Source organism: Panicum virgatum, chromosome 2N (genome assembly GCF_016808335.1).
Source record: "Panicum virgatum strain AP13 chromosome 2N, P.virgatum_v5, whole genome shotgun sequence".
NCBI lineage: Eukaryota > Viridiplantae > Streptophyta > Magnoliopsida > Poales > Poaceae > Panicum > Panicum virgatum.
The window spans coordinates 3526560-3543941 of NC_053146.1; the positions used below are offsets into that span (position 1 = coordinate 3526560).

Sequence of the window (17382 nt, forward strand, 5' to 3'; positions counted from 1 at the left end):
TTTCCTTAGAGCTAAGCCAATTAACCCAATAAACATCACGCTCAGCTAACAATTTCTGAATTTGTTCCATAGTAACAACAGAAGGTGGAGCAATTGCAGCAGGTGTTACCTCAGTAGATGCATCCGAGGAGGTAGAAGTGAAGTCGATCTCTTTGATCTTGGTGACTTTGCCGCATCGACCGACCTTGATGCTCGCAAGTGCCGCTTGTAGATCTTCTTCATCACGCTTCTTCTTGCGCTCCTCCAGCAGCAAACGAACGTCCTCCGGAAGATGCTCATATGAAGGGATGATGTTCTCCTTATCGATTTCTGTGTTGGAACCCATCTTCTTTGGAGTAGATTAGATCGGTTCTATTAACCAAGATCTTTCTTCCCCAGCGGAGTCGCCAAAAAGTATGTTGACGCAAATCTCGGTCAACACACGAACGCACTAGATCATGCGGCGCAAGAAAGAGCTCGATGCAGCTCTCTCTGCGTGGAGCGGTCAGACCGGTCTAATGGACCGGTCAGACCGGTCGCCGGTGAGAATCGACAACGGCCGACGAACGCGAACCCGGGAGGGACCCCGTCAGGGTAAGCGCACGTAGGGTTGTTCTAGGATCGGCAGGCCACCTAGAATGCCTTCAAACGTCGCGGAGACGAAGGAAGAACAGCAGATGGGGTTGGAAAAGCTAGGGTTTGGAGAAGAGGATAAAAAGTAGAGTTTGTATTGATTTTATTCGATTGTATATTCTAATCGGCCGTGACCCTTTATATTTATAGGGTGGGGTGGACTTATCCCGCAAGAAATCCTGTTTACAGATCTAAATCTATAAAAATCTCTAGTTGTACTCGGACTCTACCTGGACTGGTCAGACCGGTCGGACCTACCGGTCGGCCCCTGCCGGACAGGCCATAGTGCCTTGACCGGTCAGACCGCTCGGTCATACCGGTCAGACCGGTTGGTGCCAATTTTGGCTGTCAACACCCTCCATGCCCCCGGTGACTCATCGGCTGACGAGACGACGGCCGGCTCCAAGCACCAAGGCATCGGTGCTGCTGCAGATGCCAGGGTTTTAATTACTGATCGGACCGGCCAAACCGTCGGGGTCCGGTACCGGTATACTGGTTCGGTTTGGCCGGAAACCGATCGGTACCGATGGAATTTAAATTTGAATTCAAATTTTACAGTTTAACTGGTTCGTACCGGTATTCCGGCCGGTTTGGCAGGTATACCGGTGATTTGAGAATTCCGGTATACCGGCCGGTTATACCGGTAAACCGGTTTGGCCGGTATACCGGTGTAAAATAAAAGGAAATTTCGACATGAGCTATGCAAATATTAATATAAATGACCACACCAAAGCAACAATTTATAATTATGCATACAAATACAATAGTAATAAGCGTGCATACAAATACGGAGTCATACACTTATACACATGAAATAAAAGTTCAACGTAGGTATGGGAAGACCCCCATTTGTGACGCGGTTTGGTATTCGGCGGTGGACATTAAAGCGATACCTCGCACTTTAAGCAGGTCAGCCTTATAGTGTTGCCAAGTTTGGCCCGTCCATGCCGATGTTGTCTGCCATTCCTGAACTAACATAGTGTAAAAATGGGGGTCTTCCCATTCGTACACCCATCTCGTTGGTGGCTGCATGCTGATGTCAGGAATGGGGTAGTGAAAAGAGTGACTGGAATCGCTATAGGAGGAAGAAGAGTACTGTGGAGTGTCGTTGTCCGTCGGTCCACCTGTTCTCCTCTGCGATTGCGGTGCTCCATGGTCGGTGTCCTAAGTAGTATGTGTGAACTGAGTCTCCCCTGCAATCAACCATATATCATAATTAGTAATCAATACTCATAATCAGAAATATGTGTGCATTTATATATGCAATGTATACCTGTAAAATGAACACCACGAGCACCACCACTACCACTAGCAGCACCACCAGCACTAGTACCAGTACCACCAGCACCACCACCAGCATCAGCACCGTTACTATTATTATCATCATCGGTCGAGCTGCTATCCTTGGACTCTTGATACGGAGGACTACGCTCACCTTCGCCATCATCAGTCTCGGTGTCGCTGCTCACTGGTTTTGTTGTTCCTTTGTCTTTCGGCCCCTTCTGCAACTTCCTCTTCCCTAGGTGAGTGTCACCCACATTTTTACGTGCCCAATCGCTGATGGAATCATCCCCCATAGCCTCACGTAGATCTGACACGTTTATTTGATCTCTGACAATATGGGACGGGAGAGGGATGTCGCCGTCATCATCATCCTCGTCCAGAACTAGAGCCCGGTTAGATCTACCATATTCCATCCATTCCCGCACCGGATTATTCTCATCATAGAAAGAAAGATGGGCCAGCTGGTCAATGAAATCACCTTCTTCACGCATCGGTGGGCTGGAGACCTCCTCAAGTCGGAGACGAAGGTTGTAGTTGACATAGACAAGCTTGTTAAGTTTCTTGTGCGACAACTGATTGCGAATCTTTGTATCCAGCAAGGCAAAAGTACTCCAATTCCGCTCGCATCCACTAGACGAACAACATTGTGAAATAAGCCTCATGGCAAGGTACTGCAACTTTGGAGTGCTTGATCCGAACATCATCCACCAGGACGCTACATGTGCAACCGAATATGTAAGCAATATATTTGAATAGATAAAACAACAATGTCGTACGGAGTAACTCTTACATGCGGATGTCTTTGGGTCCATCGCCATCCGCATTGCCATTTCACTGTCATACTCGCCAACCTTCTGTCGAAACACGTCAAACTCCTGCAATGCCTGCACGGCGCTCTGGATATCCGTCATGCGCTGAAATGTATCCTTGAGTCCACGAAACATTTGTTGAGTTGGATCCATCGTATATGCATACCTCGGATTTAGGACAGCAGCTGCAAAATTTAAATCACTTCATATAAGCATCAGGTCAATAGAGTTTAAAAATAGATGACTCGTGTGTGCTTATTTGGACCCACATACGTGCCTATGAACACGTCACCTAACCTGTCGTCCACCACCTGAATATACTCCTTCAGTGTGGAAACATTTGTTCCAAAGAAAGACCGCAGCTCCTGTTTCATAGTCTGGTAGGCCATCACAACTTCGCAAATGTTCGGCTTCTTGTCCTGATCAGCGAAGCGGAGGAACTTGTATATTGGTTGAACCATGTCGATGATATATTTAAATGCATCCCACCACTCCATACTTGCAAAACATGCATGAGTAAATCTACCATCTTCGGTATTCGCCCATTTGCTGTGTTGGAACTCAGTAGATGCCATCCACTGCATGAAACGATCACGTTTCCGATAGATGCTCTGTAGGAACATGTAGTTGGTTCCAAATCGAGTGGCATTCCACTTGACCAACTCACCACCGATTGCGTCTCTCATCATTGTATTCAACTGACCATGATTGTGTAACCAATTTGAAATTCGCTTGCACTGCTTGATCATAACACCATGTTCAGGCCTTCGAGCTATATCCTTCAATATCAAATTGACGGTGTGTGCTAGACAAGGTGTCCAAGATATGTGTTCATACACCTCAATTAGAAGTTCCTTGCATGCTTTCTTGTAGTTCGAGCCGTTGTCGGTGACTACGTGCACGACATTCTCCGGTCCAATCTCTTCCACCACCTTTCGAATCTCCTGCAAACAAAGACATATTGTTTAGTAACATATCAAAACATAGTCAATGTGAATGGAACATGTTTAGGGACTACCTTGAACAAATATGCATCATCTTGAGTTCTTCCACTCGCATCAATAAATTTATGGAACCATGTGACCCCATTGCAATATATCAAAAAGTTGATTACACTCATTCTCGTCGGGCCAGTCCATGAATCACACATCAACATGACGCCAAATAAAGGCCAGCCTTTCTAAAACTTTACGTACCTCGTCTTCAAGTCTTGCTCGTTCTGATCAAGGTACTTGCCATCAATATCCCGTCCAGTGGGTGATGCGATACCTTCACCTGCAACCATATGAAAATCATGAGATACAAGAATGTAAGCTCATAGGTATTCCAATGAAAGGAGACTTACCCCACTTCTGTGTCTCCCTAACCACGCTGACAAAGTATGGACTGTCAGCCTGTCTTCCAGGTACTCCTGCAATATGGAAAAACTTTGACCAAGCTTTACCAATAGCTTCCTTTGCATTCTTACCCTTCTGCGTCCAGGAGCCTGTATCAATCCTTGGTTGCGTCATTCCTCTTCTCCCACCAGCTGCCAAGTTATAGTCCTCCACCACAGGAATCTCCCTCTGCGAAGTGGTCCTTCGAAACATTCTCTGCATAACATTCCCCTTCGTCGAACCACTACCCCCTCCACGCTCATATGAACCTCCTCTCTGTTCCACCCCCCGTCGGAACTCTGCTTCCGCTCTCGATAGATCCATGGCACGCTGCACCTGAGCCTCCTCATCTTCTTAATCACCGGGATAGTTTCCCTCTGCTGCAGCCTTCTCCCGTCTCAACCTCTCTCGGGCCCGGTCAGCAGTTGCATTCTTTGCCCTATCCAACTCACGCTGAAAGAAGTCCTGCACATCAGGTGGCACATTCCTGCAATGGACCACCTCTGCCCCGCGCCCAGCCAAATGTTGTTTCAATCTAGTCGCACCACATCCTCCTTTCTGCGTACGACAATAGTTGCATCGCCATCCGGGATAAAGATTTTCACCGTGTTCCCATACAACATCTCTCCCTGCCATTGTCTATCTGCATACATGGACAACAAAAACATATCATCTAATATTCTAACTCCTAATTCATAGTGTCAAAAATCATCTAATACACCTAAATCAAATCTACCTAAAACCTACTACATAGTGCAAAAAATCATCTAATACAAATAAATCTTACCTACATTCTAAATACACCTAAGTCATACACCTAAATCCTAAAATAAATCATCTAATACTCTAAATCATAGGGCAAAAAAAAACTTACCTGGCCGCGGCTTACCGCCGCTCGTGGGCGGTTTACCGCCTATCCGGGCCAGTAAACCGACCTCCCCAAGCGGATAACCAGTAGGGACCGGTAGATTTGCTACCGGTCCGGCTTACCGGTGTATCTGACCGGCTCGCCGAGCTCCACGGGCGGCTGGCCGGGGTCGGGCGGCGGACGGGGCGTGCTGGCGGCGGACAGGAGCGACTGAGGGGGGAGCGGACTGAGGGGGGCACGAGTGAGGCTGCGGGATACTGGGGGGAGGTTAACTGGCCACTGCCGCGAGATGGGCCTTAATGGGCCGTCGGTTTTTGTCTTTTTCTTTTTTGATTTAACTTCTAAATTCCGCAAACTATAATAAATGAACGAATTTTTGAGAAAATTTGACACCATTAGATTCATCGCACCTTGAAGTATTTTTTGGAAATTTTTGGAAATTTTTCATTTTTTTGAATTCAAATTTGAATTTTGAATTTGGGCCGGTTCGGTACCGGCCCAAACCGGAACTGGGCCGGACCGGTTTGACCGGTAATCGGTCAAACCGGACCGGTTCCCACTGGTTTTGCAAACCCTGGCAGATGCACAGTGGCAGCCGGGGTTGGTGAGGGTAACACGTCCGTCCGCGACGCAAGTTCAAGAGTTTATCCTTTCTTCAACCATGACTCGAAATCCTAAATTTAGGCCATGTTTAGTTCCAAAAAAATTTCAAAATTTCCTGAAACATCGAATTTTTAGACGCATGCATGGAATATTAAATGTTGTTTTAAAAAATAACTAATTGCATAGTTTAGCTGTACATGATGATGAGATGAATTTTTTGAGTCTAATTAGTTTATGATTGGACACTAATTATATTACCAAATAAAAACAAAGTGCTACAGTATTCAAACCAAAAAAATTTCACACGTCCTCTAAGTTTGGGCCATAATCCAAACGATACCGTTGCAACCGGACGTTGCTATGGCCCATCACGGCGCCGCACGAGCGCCATCCGGGTGTCCTCTGGGCCCCACACGTGTCCAGTTGCCGCACTTGCACACTTGCACACTTGCGCTGGGGAGTAGATCACGAACGCCGCAACAAAATATCGCAGAATCGGGTCCCACCCAAGTTGTGTTCAGGATTGGAGTAGCAGATCACTTGCACTTTGGAGAGCACACGCTGCTGATTCAGAGCACACGCTGCTGATTCAGAGCAGCGAGTCCCCGTTCTTCCAACTTGTTCAGACTGACAGTAGCTGTGTTTAGATCCGTAAAATAGTGATAAAAAGAGTTATATCGAACATTTTAATATTTTTTGTTTGTTTGTGATAATTGTTGTCCTACTATGACCTAACTATACTCAAAAAATTCGTCTCGTCGTGTATATCAAAACTATACAATTAGTTTTTTTATTTATCTACATTTAATGCTCCATGCATGAGATAAGAAATTTGATGTGATAGGTAAATAGCGAAGTTTGGAGAGAAAAATTTTAGAACTAAATACAGCCCAAGTTGGAAGTTATCCAGAAATCCAGGACAACACTTGCTCCTGACTGGTCTTTCTGCTGTGCTGTGCTGTGCCGCTGCGGCGCAGGAGCAGGGTGAAATCTTTCTTTTTCCTTCCTTCCCCGTCCAAATTGCCGATTCCGAGGGGAGCTGACAGTGACGCGTCCCGGCCCAAAGATCTCCGACAGCGATGTCAACTCCTCCTCCCCTCCATACAAATGCCGGACGCCCCCCTCTCTCAAACCGATGCCGCCCACGGGTTCTTGCGTTCTCTGAACCTGGGGGAAAGGAGAGAGAGCGTGCCCGGATTCTCAGTTTTGCGGCGGCTGGTCGGAGCATCGCTGGTATTGCCGACTGCCGAGCTGCTACGCACAAGTTGCGGAGCTCTTCTACAAGAAGAGGCCGGAGGTCGGAGGTCAGAGCTCAGCTCGTCGTCGATCACTTGCTCTCTCTCTCTCTTCTCTTGCTGTTTCTGCTCTACTAGCTGTCTAGCTACCATCTTGTGGCTGAAATCGGGCATGGGCGTTAGGTACCTCGGCGCGCCCGGGTCCAAGAAGTGGATACTCGCCATGGACGGCGGCGAGAGGCCGGCGGCGGCCCAGAAGAGACCCTTCCCGTAACCAAAGCTTCTTCCCCTGCTCCATTGCTTTCTTGCTGTGCGTTTGGTGTTCCTAAGCTTGCTCCTTTCCACTCGGCGTGGTGCAGCCCGGACGGCGAGCTCGTGGAGCTGCTGTGGCAGGACGGCGCCGTCGTGGCGCACTCGCAGGCGCAGCGGGCCTTCGCCGGCGCCGGCAACACTGGGGCCAGCGGCGTCACCGGGGAGGCTGCGGCGGCGGCGTGGCTCCCGGGCGGCGGCGCGCTGGGTGGGGACGTGTACTCGCAGCTCTGGCAGAGCATCGCGCTAGCGCAGGCCGACGGGCGCGTGGGCGCGCCCGCCCGGGCCCGGCCTCCCGCCCAGAGCGGGAACAGCGCCGCCGGGTCGAGCCGGACTGCCGGCGAGGTCGGGTCCAGCTTCTGCGGCAGCAACCTCGTGGCGGCGGCGCGGCACCTGGACGACGCCATCGACGACGTCGCGGCGTTGCCGCCGCAGCCGCCGGACGAGCCGGGCGCGTCCACGTCGAGCGGCTGGAACAGCAATGCGCTGCTCAAGAGGAGCAGGGACGACTGCGATGGCCGCAGCGAGGTTGCCTTCTTGATTCTATCTTGGTGGCAGTGCGTTCAGATTGCGTAAATTCAGTTCGAATTGGTGAGAGAAAAAGAAAAGCGTTTGCAGGACGCCGACTTCGACACCGTCGACGAGACACCGCCGTCGAGGCGGCCGGCGTCCAAGCGCAGGACGCGCGCCGCCGAAGTCCACAACATGTCGGAGAGGGTAAGTCTGGAGAGCTTTTAGCTGGTGGTGCCATTTGCGGCTACCATGGTGTGTGCTTGATTTGGTTTCATATCCCCTGATTGCAGAGGAGAAGGGACCGGATCAACGAGAAGATGCGAGCTTTGCAAGAACTGGTGCCCCACTGCAACAAGGTGCGAAATCTCCTGGACACTAGTACTTTTTTTTTATCAGACTTCGACTTCTTGTCCAATTTGATATCCGTTCTGACACTGACAGTAGTGTTGATTCCAACGATTGCTCAGACCGACAAAGCATCGATACTAGATGAGGCAATTGAGTACTTGAAGTCCCTCCAAATGCAAGTTCAGGTCTGAAATGGCCTCCTAATTGATCTGCATATGTGCAACATTGTATCCTTCGATCATCATCGTTTCAGTAGTTTCGCCGTCTCGGCATGTAACTGATCTGTTTCCTGTTGCTCAGATCATGTGGATGAGTACTGGGATGGCGCCCATGATGCTCCCAGGTGCTCACCAACTCATGCCTCCAATGAGCATGGGCTTGAATTCAACCTGTATGCCACCGGCGGCGCAATTCCTCAGTCACGTTCAAACAGTACCACCCTTCCTCAGTAACCCGTTGCCGAATCAGATTCCTCAGATCTCACCTGCATTTACCAGTGCACCCAATGTAACAAACCAAGTTCAAAGCAACCGCGTGGCCCAGCCGAGAAATCCATTTCTTCATCCTAATGATGCATTGACATCAACACCTCAGGTTACTGTCAGGATTTCACCCCTCGTTTATATGCAGAACTTCACACCAAGCTTACCTCAGGGTCCCAATTCTTTGCAGTTGCCAAGTTTATTTGGCTATGGACCACAGATGGCACAAGAGAACGAGATTCAAGAGTTACTGGCTTGCACTGCTGCTCCAGCTTTGGATGCCGAGCCGCCGTCGTCCTCTGACGGAACAGGAACGTAACACCACCACAGTCCAGTAGTATGTTTTACAGGTCAGTGCTCAGTTTTCGCTATGGGTAAATTGAAATCAGATGGATGTGTACAAAAATGATAATTGCATCGCATGGTCACGGTATCATCCTTGTTAGCAGTTTAGCTTAACTTATTATCACATCCTAAGTTTGAGCATATCAAATTGTCATCACTTGATCTTTTAGAGGAAACATTGTCATCATGATCTGATACCAGCATCGGATAGATCAGTTTTGACATTTAGTTCTTCTTTGGCCATTTGCAGTCCTATTGTCTCACTAGATGCCTAGATGAACTAGGATGTGGCAGTTGTACATCCATTTCACTCAGTCGCTGTTACATTCAATGGACTGTTCTGTCAAATTAGCGGAAACAAGTGGACTAGTTTGCAGACAAATCGGTTCGGCATTTACTTTCTTGACACTGAAAGGATGAGGAGAGCAACAAGGACTTGCATCAGGGCAGCACATACTAGCATCTGAGTTAGAACCTTTATTTCACTCTGTATGTATCAACAACCAACATTCGCTTAGCTTTATCTCTGAAAGAATTCATGAAGTAGATTTGCGTATTTAGCTGATATTAGATAAGGCTTGATCATATGATATTTGAGATCTGATAACATTCCATGTTCTATATATATATATATATTCTTTTTCCGGGTTGACCATGCAAACATAATATCAGATGTCGGGAAAACTAACACGTCTGCCACATCCTAGCACGGCTGGAAATAGAATATCTCTCAGCTTATAAAATGGCTTGCATTCCCTAGAACTATATGCAATGTATAGAATATTAGTGAGAAAAACAATGTTTTGTTGTTTCCTTTTCTGATCACCTTTGACACGCTTCAGCAGCTAGGGGGTATGAACAGAAAGTCAGAACAAGTGGTCCTACAAGAATCAATTGGATACTAACATGCAGTGTGCTGTAAGGCCATGGGCAGATCATGCAACCTTGAGATTTTTGGGAACCTCTGAGCAGCCAACACGTTTGCGGAGGCACTGTGCTAACACGATCTGATTCTTATCTCAAGAATAGTATTGAAGACTTGAACATCACCTTTCTGTTTCTGGAACGATTTCGTCTACAGGAGACGAACTTGGCAAAGCCATCAGGAGATGAGCTCCTGCTGATGCTTTGGACATGGAGGTGACATGCTGGATTAGGAGCATCTCACAAGCACAAGGATATAAGCAGTCCTGGTTTCCCTCCTCTTTTTGCTGATGTTACACCACTGTTACATTATCACAGATGAGACTCTGCATCTGGTGAGTTCAGTTCTTGTGGGTCTGTCTCTTCCAGCTTTACTTGAGCTACTGATTCTTCAACTGGGCGGCCTCAAGGAACATGATAATGTTTGCACGGGTAAGAATTATCCTTTGCTGTTAGCTAGGGCACATGGCTGCAGGGTTTCACTTCAATTACTGTTTGATTCTTTGACCAAGGGGCAGGGTAAACTCGGTTACTGGCTGTAATTAGTAAGAAGTTACTAGATTTTTATGCTCACCCTTATGAAATCAATATATATGAATCTGAGCAGAATTTTCTGGAATTGGATAAATTCTATTCAAGTCAAAATCTGTTCCAATTTTCTTTTGCTGGTGTGGCTTTTCTCCTGGTAGGGACACTTGTTGAGATTGAAACAAAACAGCATCATGCCAGATTCGTACATGAAGCACATCATCAACATTATTGGCATTCGGACATGCGCAAATATCGCACGAATTCTGCGCATGAACCGATGTCTGCCACATCTATATGGATCTCGCGGGACTAGTCGATCCGTCGCAGTTGCTTTCGTACCTTACATGTAATGATACACGTTTCTTTGTCCTAAGTTAATAGGGCAGTGACTGGTCAGTCCATCTGGTTTGCATATCATCTGTGGAATTGTGCGTCCATCACAGTCCCTGTCGGTTGAGATTGGAACTTGGTTTTTGCACTTATAGGTTGGGATTTGGTTCTCATGTTCAATCAGGTTGCGTATATTTGATAGAGAAGACGTTTCTTACCAAATGATTGAAAGCTCATCTCATCAAAAGAAAAGGAAAAGGTTGGAAAGAAGATGCCAAGAAATGAAAGAAAAACAGGACGGATAATTTTTTTAAAAAAAAATGGCTTCGCCCGGGTTCGAACCGGAGACCTTCAGTGTGTTAGACTGACGTGATAACCAACTACACCACGAAACCTTGGTGGTCTAGGTTGACCACAAAAGTTTATACTCTTAATCACACGATCTGGCATCAGGCAACCCAGACCAGAGCCCGAGCTGTTTGTCACTATTATTATTCTTACGAATGAAGATATGAGCTTGGCCATGCAATAAAGAACAGAGAAGTGCAAGATACAAGACATTAGACGTCACGATACCGGAAACAAGGAAGATTATATTAGTTTATTCCAAATAAAATAGAGGCTGTCCTGACATGAGGGATGGTTACTACAAACAAAATAGAGGCTCTCCTGGCATAGGAATGATCGAGCGCTTGTTCACTATCAGCATGATTTTGAGTTCTGTGCAAGTGTTACCGCCTGACAAGCTCGAAATGTATAGTGGCAATCACGCCGGTTTGCAATATCCACGAGCACTGACAGTGCTGCTTGGTAGAATCGAACATGCCAGCATTCTCATTATTGTTTTTCTCCTACATTAGTGTTCGGTCCTATCATCTAACATATTACATATACAGAACAAGATGGCACCGACAGGGTGGTGGCGCAGTTGGCTAGCGCGTAGGTCTCATAGCTAAAGCGAGTTATCCTGAGGTCGAGAGAGTTCGAGCCTCTCTCACCCCATATTTTTTTTCCTTTTCCGTCAGAAAAATTGGTTAGCTTAGCATAATAGCTTGTGTTTTTAACCAAACTCTGACAAAATGGTTGCTTCAGAAACCATACATTACCGAATAAAATTTCCTTTATTTAGGAAAGGAAACATGAACGAATCAAACTTTTTTGCAGAAGAAAATGTTTAATTTCATCCTTACTGTAGACCAAGAATACACGATAACTCTCCCACCCCAAACTTCAGGCCCTTCATCCTTCACCATTTTAGCATGTTTTTTGCCAAATAACAACGAGGGCGCTTCTTCGTAATGCAAGAACCCTGGGTTGGAGCACAAGTGCAGAACCACGTCCCCTTAAAGGAACACGCTCAATACTAGACTCCAAAAATATACCACTACAGAGGTCGACCATGCAAGGATTTATCACAGCAAGTTCACTACCAATATTCTAGTTGTTAGAGTATATTAGTTAACTCCAGATATGATTAGTATAGAATTGATTGTAATCCCAGGATAATCTTCCTTATATCTAGAAGAGGCTACTTACCCTCCAAGCCATGTACTTCTATATTAGGGGTGCCAATTGATAAACTTTAGGTGCCCCTCCAACCCTCTTTAGTTTAAAATTTTATACTAATTCTCCAAAATCATATCTCAATTTGGAAAATTAGTACAAAATTTTGAACTAAATGAAGGAGATTGTATTTGTGTGGAAGATTAGATTAGATTGGTAGAGACCCTGGAGTCCGTACATATAGGGATGAGGATATCTTGGGTTTATGAAAACAGCATCAACAAGATCTCCTCATATCTCTCTAACCAAAACTAAGTCTAGGGCCGACTGGCTTATACACGCCAAGCACTGGACCCACACACATGTACAAACCGACTAACCCCCCCCCCCCCCGGCAGTCGAATCGTCAGTAGACCGAATGTTTAGACTGGATCTAAACTTCGAGAAAACAGACGAAGGCAGTCCCTTGGTGAAGATGTCAGCGAACTGAGACGTCGTCGGAACGTGAAGGACACGAACATCACCAAGTGCGACGCGTTCCCGAACAAAGTGAAGATCGATCTCCACATGTTTGGTATGCTGATGCCGAACCGGATTGGAGGACATGTAGACAACACTGACATTGTCGCAGTACACCAAGGTTGTCTTGCTCAGGGGAGTGTGCAGCTCAGACAATAACTGGCGCAACCAAGAAGATTCTGCAACGGCATTAGCAACTACCCGATACTCAGCTTCAGCACTGGAGCGAGAGACAGTATTCTGACGCTTTGAAGACCAAGAAATCATATTGTCGCCGAGAAAGACCGCATAGCCTGAGGTGGACTTGCGAGTATCAGGACAACCTGCCCCAATCAGCATCAGAGTATACCACCAGATCGAGCGCAGCAGAGGGGTGCACCAGCAGACTCAGGTGAAGAGTACCGCGGACATAGTGCAGGATGCGCTTTAAGGCAGCAAGATGAGGCTCCCGAGGATCATGCATATGAAGACAGACTTGCTGTACCGCATAGGAGATATCAGGCCTAGTGAAAGTGAGATACTGAAGAGCACCAGCGAGGCTGCGAAAGTCCGTAGGGTCAGACTCAGGGGCGCCATCTGCTGAAAGCTTTGGATTCACATCCACAGGAGTAGTGCAGGGTTTGCTGTCTGCCATGCCAGCACGCTCAAGAATCTCAATCATGTACTGCCGCTGAGAGAGAAAAATACCAGAGTCTGTATGCTGAACGTGCATGCCGAGGAAGTGATGAAGGGGGCCAAGATCCTTCATTGAGAATTCCTGCTGAAGGGCATCAATGGTACGCCGTAAACAAACCCGGTGAGGAAGCCGTCAGAACAATGTCGTCAACATAAAGCAGAAGGTACATAGTGTCGGCTCCGCAATGATAGACGAACAGAGAGGTGTCTGACTTAGCCTCAACAAAACCGAGATGCAGGAGGTGGGAGGTGAACCTGCTGTACCAAACCTGTGGCGCCTGCTTCAGGCCATAAAGGGAGCGTTTCAGCCGGCACACATAGTCAGGGTGAGTAGCATCCTCGAAGCCTGATGGCTGAGCACAATAAACAGTCTCTGATAGAGTCCCATGGAGAAAGGCATTGTTGACATCTAGCTGATGAACAGGCCAGGAGCGGGAAAGAGCCAGAGAGAGCACTGTTCTGACCGTGGCGGGCTTGACAACGGGACTGAAAGTCTCTGAATAATCAACTCCCGGTCGCCGTGTGAAACCCCGAAGCACCCAAATCCTTGTATCTCTCGAGAGAACCATCGGCCTTGAACTTATGTTTGAACACCCACTTGCCAGCCACCACATTAGACTGAGGAGGCCGCGGAAGAAGATCCCATGTGTGGTTGGACAGCAAGGCGGAGTACTCAGCTTCCATGGCGGCTCACCAATTCGGATCGGCGAGGGCGGCGCGATAAGTCCAAGGGATGGCAGACAGTACGGCAGCCTGGAGCAGTGCTGGCTGACGGAAGTCGTGCTTCCCGCGAGTCACCATGCCATGGTCATTGACCACGGGGGCGATGGCAATGGCTCGAGCTGGAAGTGCGGGCGTCGGTGTAGAGGACGCAGAAGTTGACGTGGAGGACGTCGTCACAAGGGACGCAGGAGGCACCTGCGTGGGGGCCTGCACTGGCGCAGGTGTAGATGCAGTCGGCGCAGAGCAGCGAGTGTAGACGGCACCGAAACGCCCAGGCGGCGGTGGTGGCGCAGGAGCCGCTACTCGCCGGGTGTACACGTGGCCGAAGCGTCGTGGAGGGGGGCCGCCGGAGACCACAGTAGGGACCGGCCCACTGGGCGTACTGCCGAGCGCGTGGCACGCATCAGGAGATGCAGCGGGTGGACGGTACAACAGAAGTGGCGCCAGAGCCGGAGTCTCAGCGGTGGAGACCGGTACATCAGGGGCCGCACGTGGCTGTGCGGTTGAGGCAGCTGGAGTTCCTGCAGAACAAAGAGGGGATTGTGGTGGAAAAGGAACCATCACCGGATTAGTAGATGCATCCAGGAAATCAAAGGCCGCTTGAGTGGGGGGCGTGGTGTCTTCCGAGAACGGAAAGGAGGACTCCTCGAAAGGCACATGTCTAGAGATGATGAGACGGTTGCTATGGCGATCGAGACAAAGGTACCCCTTGTGGTGGAGGGAGTAACCAAGGAAGACGGAGATGACAGACCGAGGGGCGAGTTTGTGGGCTACTGTGGCGGAAAGGTTAGGGTAGCATTTACAAACCAAAAACGCATAAGTGCTCATACGAAGGCAGCGTCCCATGAAGGGCAAAGTGCGGCGTAGAGAAGTCGAGCATCTTGGTGGGGAGGATGTTGAGGAGGTAGGTAGTGGTGCTAAGGGCAGCAACCTAGAAAGTGGGAGGAACACTGGCCTGAAACAGAAGGGAGCGAACGACATTATTAGTGGTACGGATAATTCGTTCAGCTTTACCGTTTTGGGGCGAAGTGTATGGGCAGGACATGCGCAATTGGATGCCGTGAGCGAGGAAGAAGGCGCAGGCACTAGAGTTATCGAACTCGCGGCCATTGTCGCACTGAATTCCTTGGACGGTGACACCAAACTGTGTGCGCACGTAAGAGAAGAAGTTAGAAAGAGTAGAAAAAGTGTCAGATTTAAAGCGCAAAGGAAAAGTCCACAAGAAATGAGAACAGTCATCAAGAATAACCATGTAATATTTGTGGCCTGAAACACTAACGATAGGCGATGTCCAAAGGTCACAATGTATTAGCTGAAAATTTCTAGTGGCACGTGAAGAGGATGCTTGAAAAGGAAGGCGAGTATGACGTCCTAACTGACACGCATGACAAAGAGTATCGCTAGCAATTTTATTACAATGAATGACTGATGCTAGTTTGGAGAGGACTTCGGGACCAGGGTGCCCAAGCCACTGGTGCCAAAGGGAGGAACTGCTGGAAGCAAGGAGTGCAGTAGCCGGGAGCCGCAGCGGGTAGAGGGGCCCAGAGCTGTCACATCTGACGATCTCGGTCCAACTAGGTAGAGCCTTCACAGAGCAACCAAAAGGGTCAAACTCAATGGAACAGTTGTTATTGGTAGTGAACTGGCAAACAGAAATAAGGTTCTTAATAAGGTTAGGAGAGACCAAAACATTATTAAGAGCGAGCTGGTGAGGAAGCAAAGTGGAGCCAGTAGAGGTAATGGGGAGCAAGCTCCCATTGCCGACAACAATGGACGAAAGAGATGAACCAGGAACGGAGGAGGGTGAAAGGATACCAGCGTCGGATGTCATGTGATTGGCGGCACCAGAGTCAAAGTACCACTCATGCTGTGGAGGTTGCCGAAGTGACATGGTCTGGAAATTGGCCGCCAGTGCCTGCTGATCCCATCCACCAGCGAGCGAAGGAGTTGGCGGGCTGTAGAGCGAGGGCGGAGGGACTCCCCACTGCCCACCCCACTGACCAGGAGGGCCAGCAAAGTAGGCCTGCGCCTGGTTGGGCGGCCCAGCAGGCCGAGGTGGTGTGGGGGCCCGTTGGCCGGGCCACATGTAGATGGACCCGGCCCACGAATTGCAGTAGGAAGGCCACCCCGATCCGTCTGGGCCGCCAGGGGAGGAGGTCGCGCCTGGAGCCGAGCCGCCGGAGCCGCCAGGGGTGTTGCCCCCGCCGGAGTTGGCGCTACTGGTGTTGCCGCCGCCGCCGCCCTTGTTGTAGCGCCGTCCACCGCGTTTGCCGCGCTGGGAACCCCCGCCGCCGGAGTCGGAGGCCTGCTGCTGAGGCGTCCTGGGGGTGGGGGGCTGCGGTGTCTGCTGCTGGGGTGGACGAGGAGCCGTCGGGGCCGGCGATTTAGGGCCGCCGGTAGTGGAGAGGACTGCGAGAGCAACAGCCGGAGGTGCCTTGGCCATAGTGATCTCCTCAAGACGTAGATCGTCCCGCACCTGCAGGAAGGTGGGGAGAGGGTTGCTGCGGCGAAGGTGAAGGCCGAGGGCGCTGAAACATTCGTTCAGTCCTCGGATGATGTTCAGGACCAACATCGCCTCAGTGACCGGCTGGCCAAAGTCCCGGAGATCTTCAGCCATGCGCTTGATGCACCGGCAGTAGTCGACGACAGACAAGTCGCCTTGGGAGAAGGCGTGGAACTCCTGGTCGGCGTAGAGGGCGCGCGTGGTGCGGTTCCCAAGGAATTGGGACTCGATGGAGAGCCAGATGGTGCGAGCAGAGGCACCACGTTGGGAAACAATGTCGGCGAGGTCGTCGGAGATGGCGCCGAGGAGCCAGGTGCGGACGACACAGTTCATCCGAGCCCATGATGAAGAAGATGGCGTGACCGCATCGGAGAGAACGTGATGTTCCAGGAAGTACTTGCCGAGGACGTCGAGGAAGGACTCCTTCCAGCGGGCGTAGAAGGAGGAGTTGACGTCGAGGAGCAGTGGAACCAAGGTACAGATGTTCTGGACCGATACGGCTTGCGCGTGGAGGTTGAGGAGGACGGCGGCTTCCTGTTGAAGGAGGGCGTCCTGAAGGGGAGGGTTGTCGAGGCCACCGTCGCCATGGTGAGAGGAGTCGGCGTCGGCATCCTCCGTGGAAGGCGGTGCGGCCGAGGCCCGCTCAGCAGCTGCACGCTCCTGCGTGGCGCGAAGACGGGCGGCGGCGGCGTCGAGATCAGCCTGAGCTCCGCAGTGATGCGAGCGGCGCGTGCAGCGTCGGCATCAACATCAGGAGAGCCGGCGGCGGCAGCTTTGGCGGCGTCGTCATCGACGGAGGACATGGCGCTAGGTTAGGCGGGCACGCGAAGGGCGACGCCGGCGGACAGCGCAGGGGCGCGCGTGGAGCAGCGCCAGTGGGGAAGGCGCGC

At 49.8% G+C, this 17382-nt stretch overlaps 2 protein-coding genes and 1 non-coding gene across 12 annotated transcripts; 1 reads left to right on the top strand and 2 right to left on the bottom strand.

Moving 5' to 3' along the window:
* Window positions 1-1776: 1776 nt before the first annotated feature.
* LOC120659149 lies at window positions 1777-3763 on the bottom strand. The gene is made up of 6 exons (XM_039937197.1): window positions 3724-3763; window positions 3003-3649; window positions 2872-2890; window positions 2687-2780; window positions 1886-2047; window positions 1777-1805 (listed from the first exon to the last, which is right to left on the bottom strand). Exons 2-6 carry the CDS (start codon window positions 3452-3454, stop codon window positions 1777-1779), a joined length of 756 nt encoding a protein of 251 aa, XP_039793131.1. The 5' UTR covers window positions 3455-3649; window positions 3724-3763.
* Window positions 3764-6628: 2865 nt separating this feature from the next.
* LOC120659315 (transcription factor PHYTOCHROME INTERACTING FACTOR-LIKE 13-like) lies at window positions 6629-10761 on the top strand. Of its 10 annotated transcripts, none has more exons than XR_005668973.1 (9): window positions 6629-6856; window positions 6971-7057; window positions 7147-7624; window positions 7715-7813; window positions 7900-7965; window positions 8051-8142; window positions 8258-8551; window positions 8630-8789; window positions 9630-10368. XR_005668973.1 is itself a non-coding variant. In XM_039937399.1 (9 exons), the coding sequence occupies exons 1-8, from the start codon at window positions 6660-6662 to the stop codon at window positions 8756-8758; spliced, it is 1416 nt and encodes a 471-aa protein (XP_039793333.1). In that variant the 5' UTR covers window positions 6645-6659; the 3' UTR covers window positions 8759-8789; window positions 9035-10368. The 10 variants fall into 10 exon arrangements, 5 of the variants coding, with proteins under 5 accessions (XP_039793333.1, XP_039793335.1, XP_039793334.1 ...); XR_005668969.1 differs by adding an exon at window positions 10398-10761 and having other exon boundaries at window positions 6645-6856; window positions 8077-8142; window positions 8630-10140; XR_005668971.1 differs by having other exon boundaries at window positions 6645-6856; window positions 8077-8142; window positions 8630-9273; window positions 9627-10368.
* Window positions 10762-10890: 129 nt separating this feature from the next.
* TRNAV-AAC lies at window positions 10891-10964 on the bottom strand. Its single transcript has one exon. It is a non-coding gene; the product is annotated as a tRNA-Val (tRNA).
* Window positions 10965-17382: the final 6418 nt, after the last annotated feature.

Bases quoted from the DNA above. Each gene is read 5' to 3' on its own strand.
- LOC120659149 (XM_039937197.1), bottom strand. From the start codon at position 3,454: ATGATCAAGCAGTGCAAGCGAATTTCAAATTGGTTACACAATCATGGT. The intron at 2,048-2,686 runs GTAAGAGTTACT...ATGATGGCGAAG, and splicing joins GGACCCAAAGACATCCGCAT to GTGAGCGTAGTCCTCCGTAT. The intron at 1,806-1,885 runs GTATACATTGCA...GGTTGATTGCAG, and splicing joins TCGTGGTGTTCATTTTACAG to GGGAGACTCAGTTCACACAT.
- LOC120659315 (XM_039937398.1), top strand. From the start codon at position 6,660: ATGCCGGACGCCCCCCTCTCTCAAACCGATGCCGCCCACGGGTTCTTG. The intron at 8,143-8,257 runs GTCTGAAATGGC...CCTGTTGCTCAG, and splicing joins CCCTCCAAATGCAAGTTCAG to ATCATGTGGATGAGTACTGG. The intron at 8,552-8,629 runs GTTACTGTCAGG...AATTCTTTGCAG, and splicing joins CATTGACATCAACACCTCAG to TTGCCAAGTTTATTTGGCTA.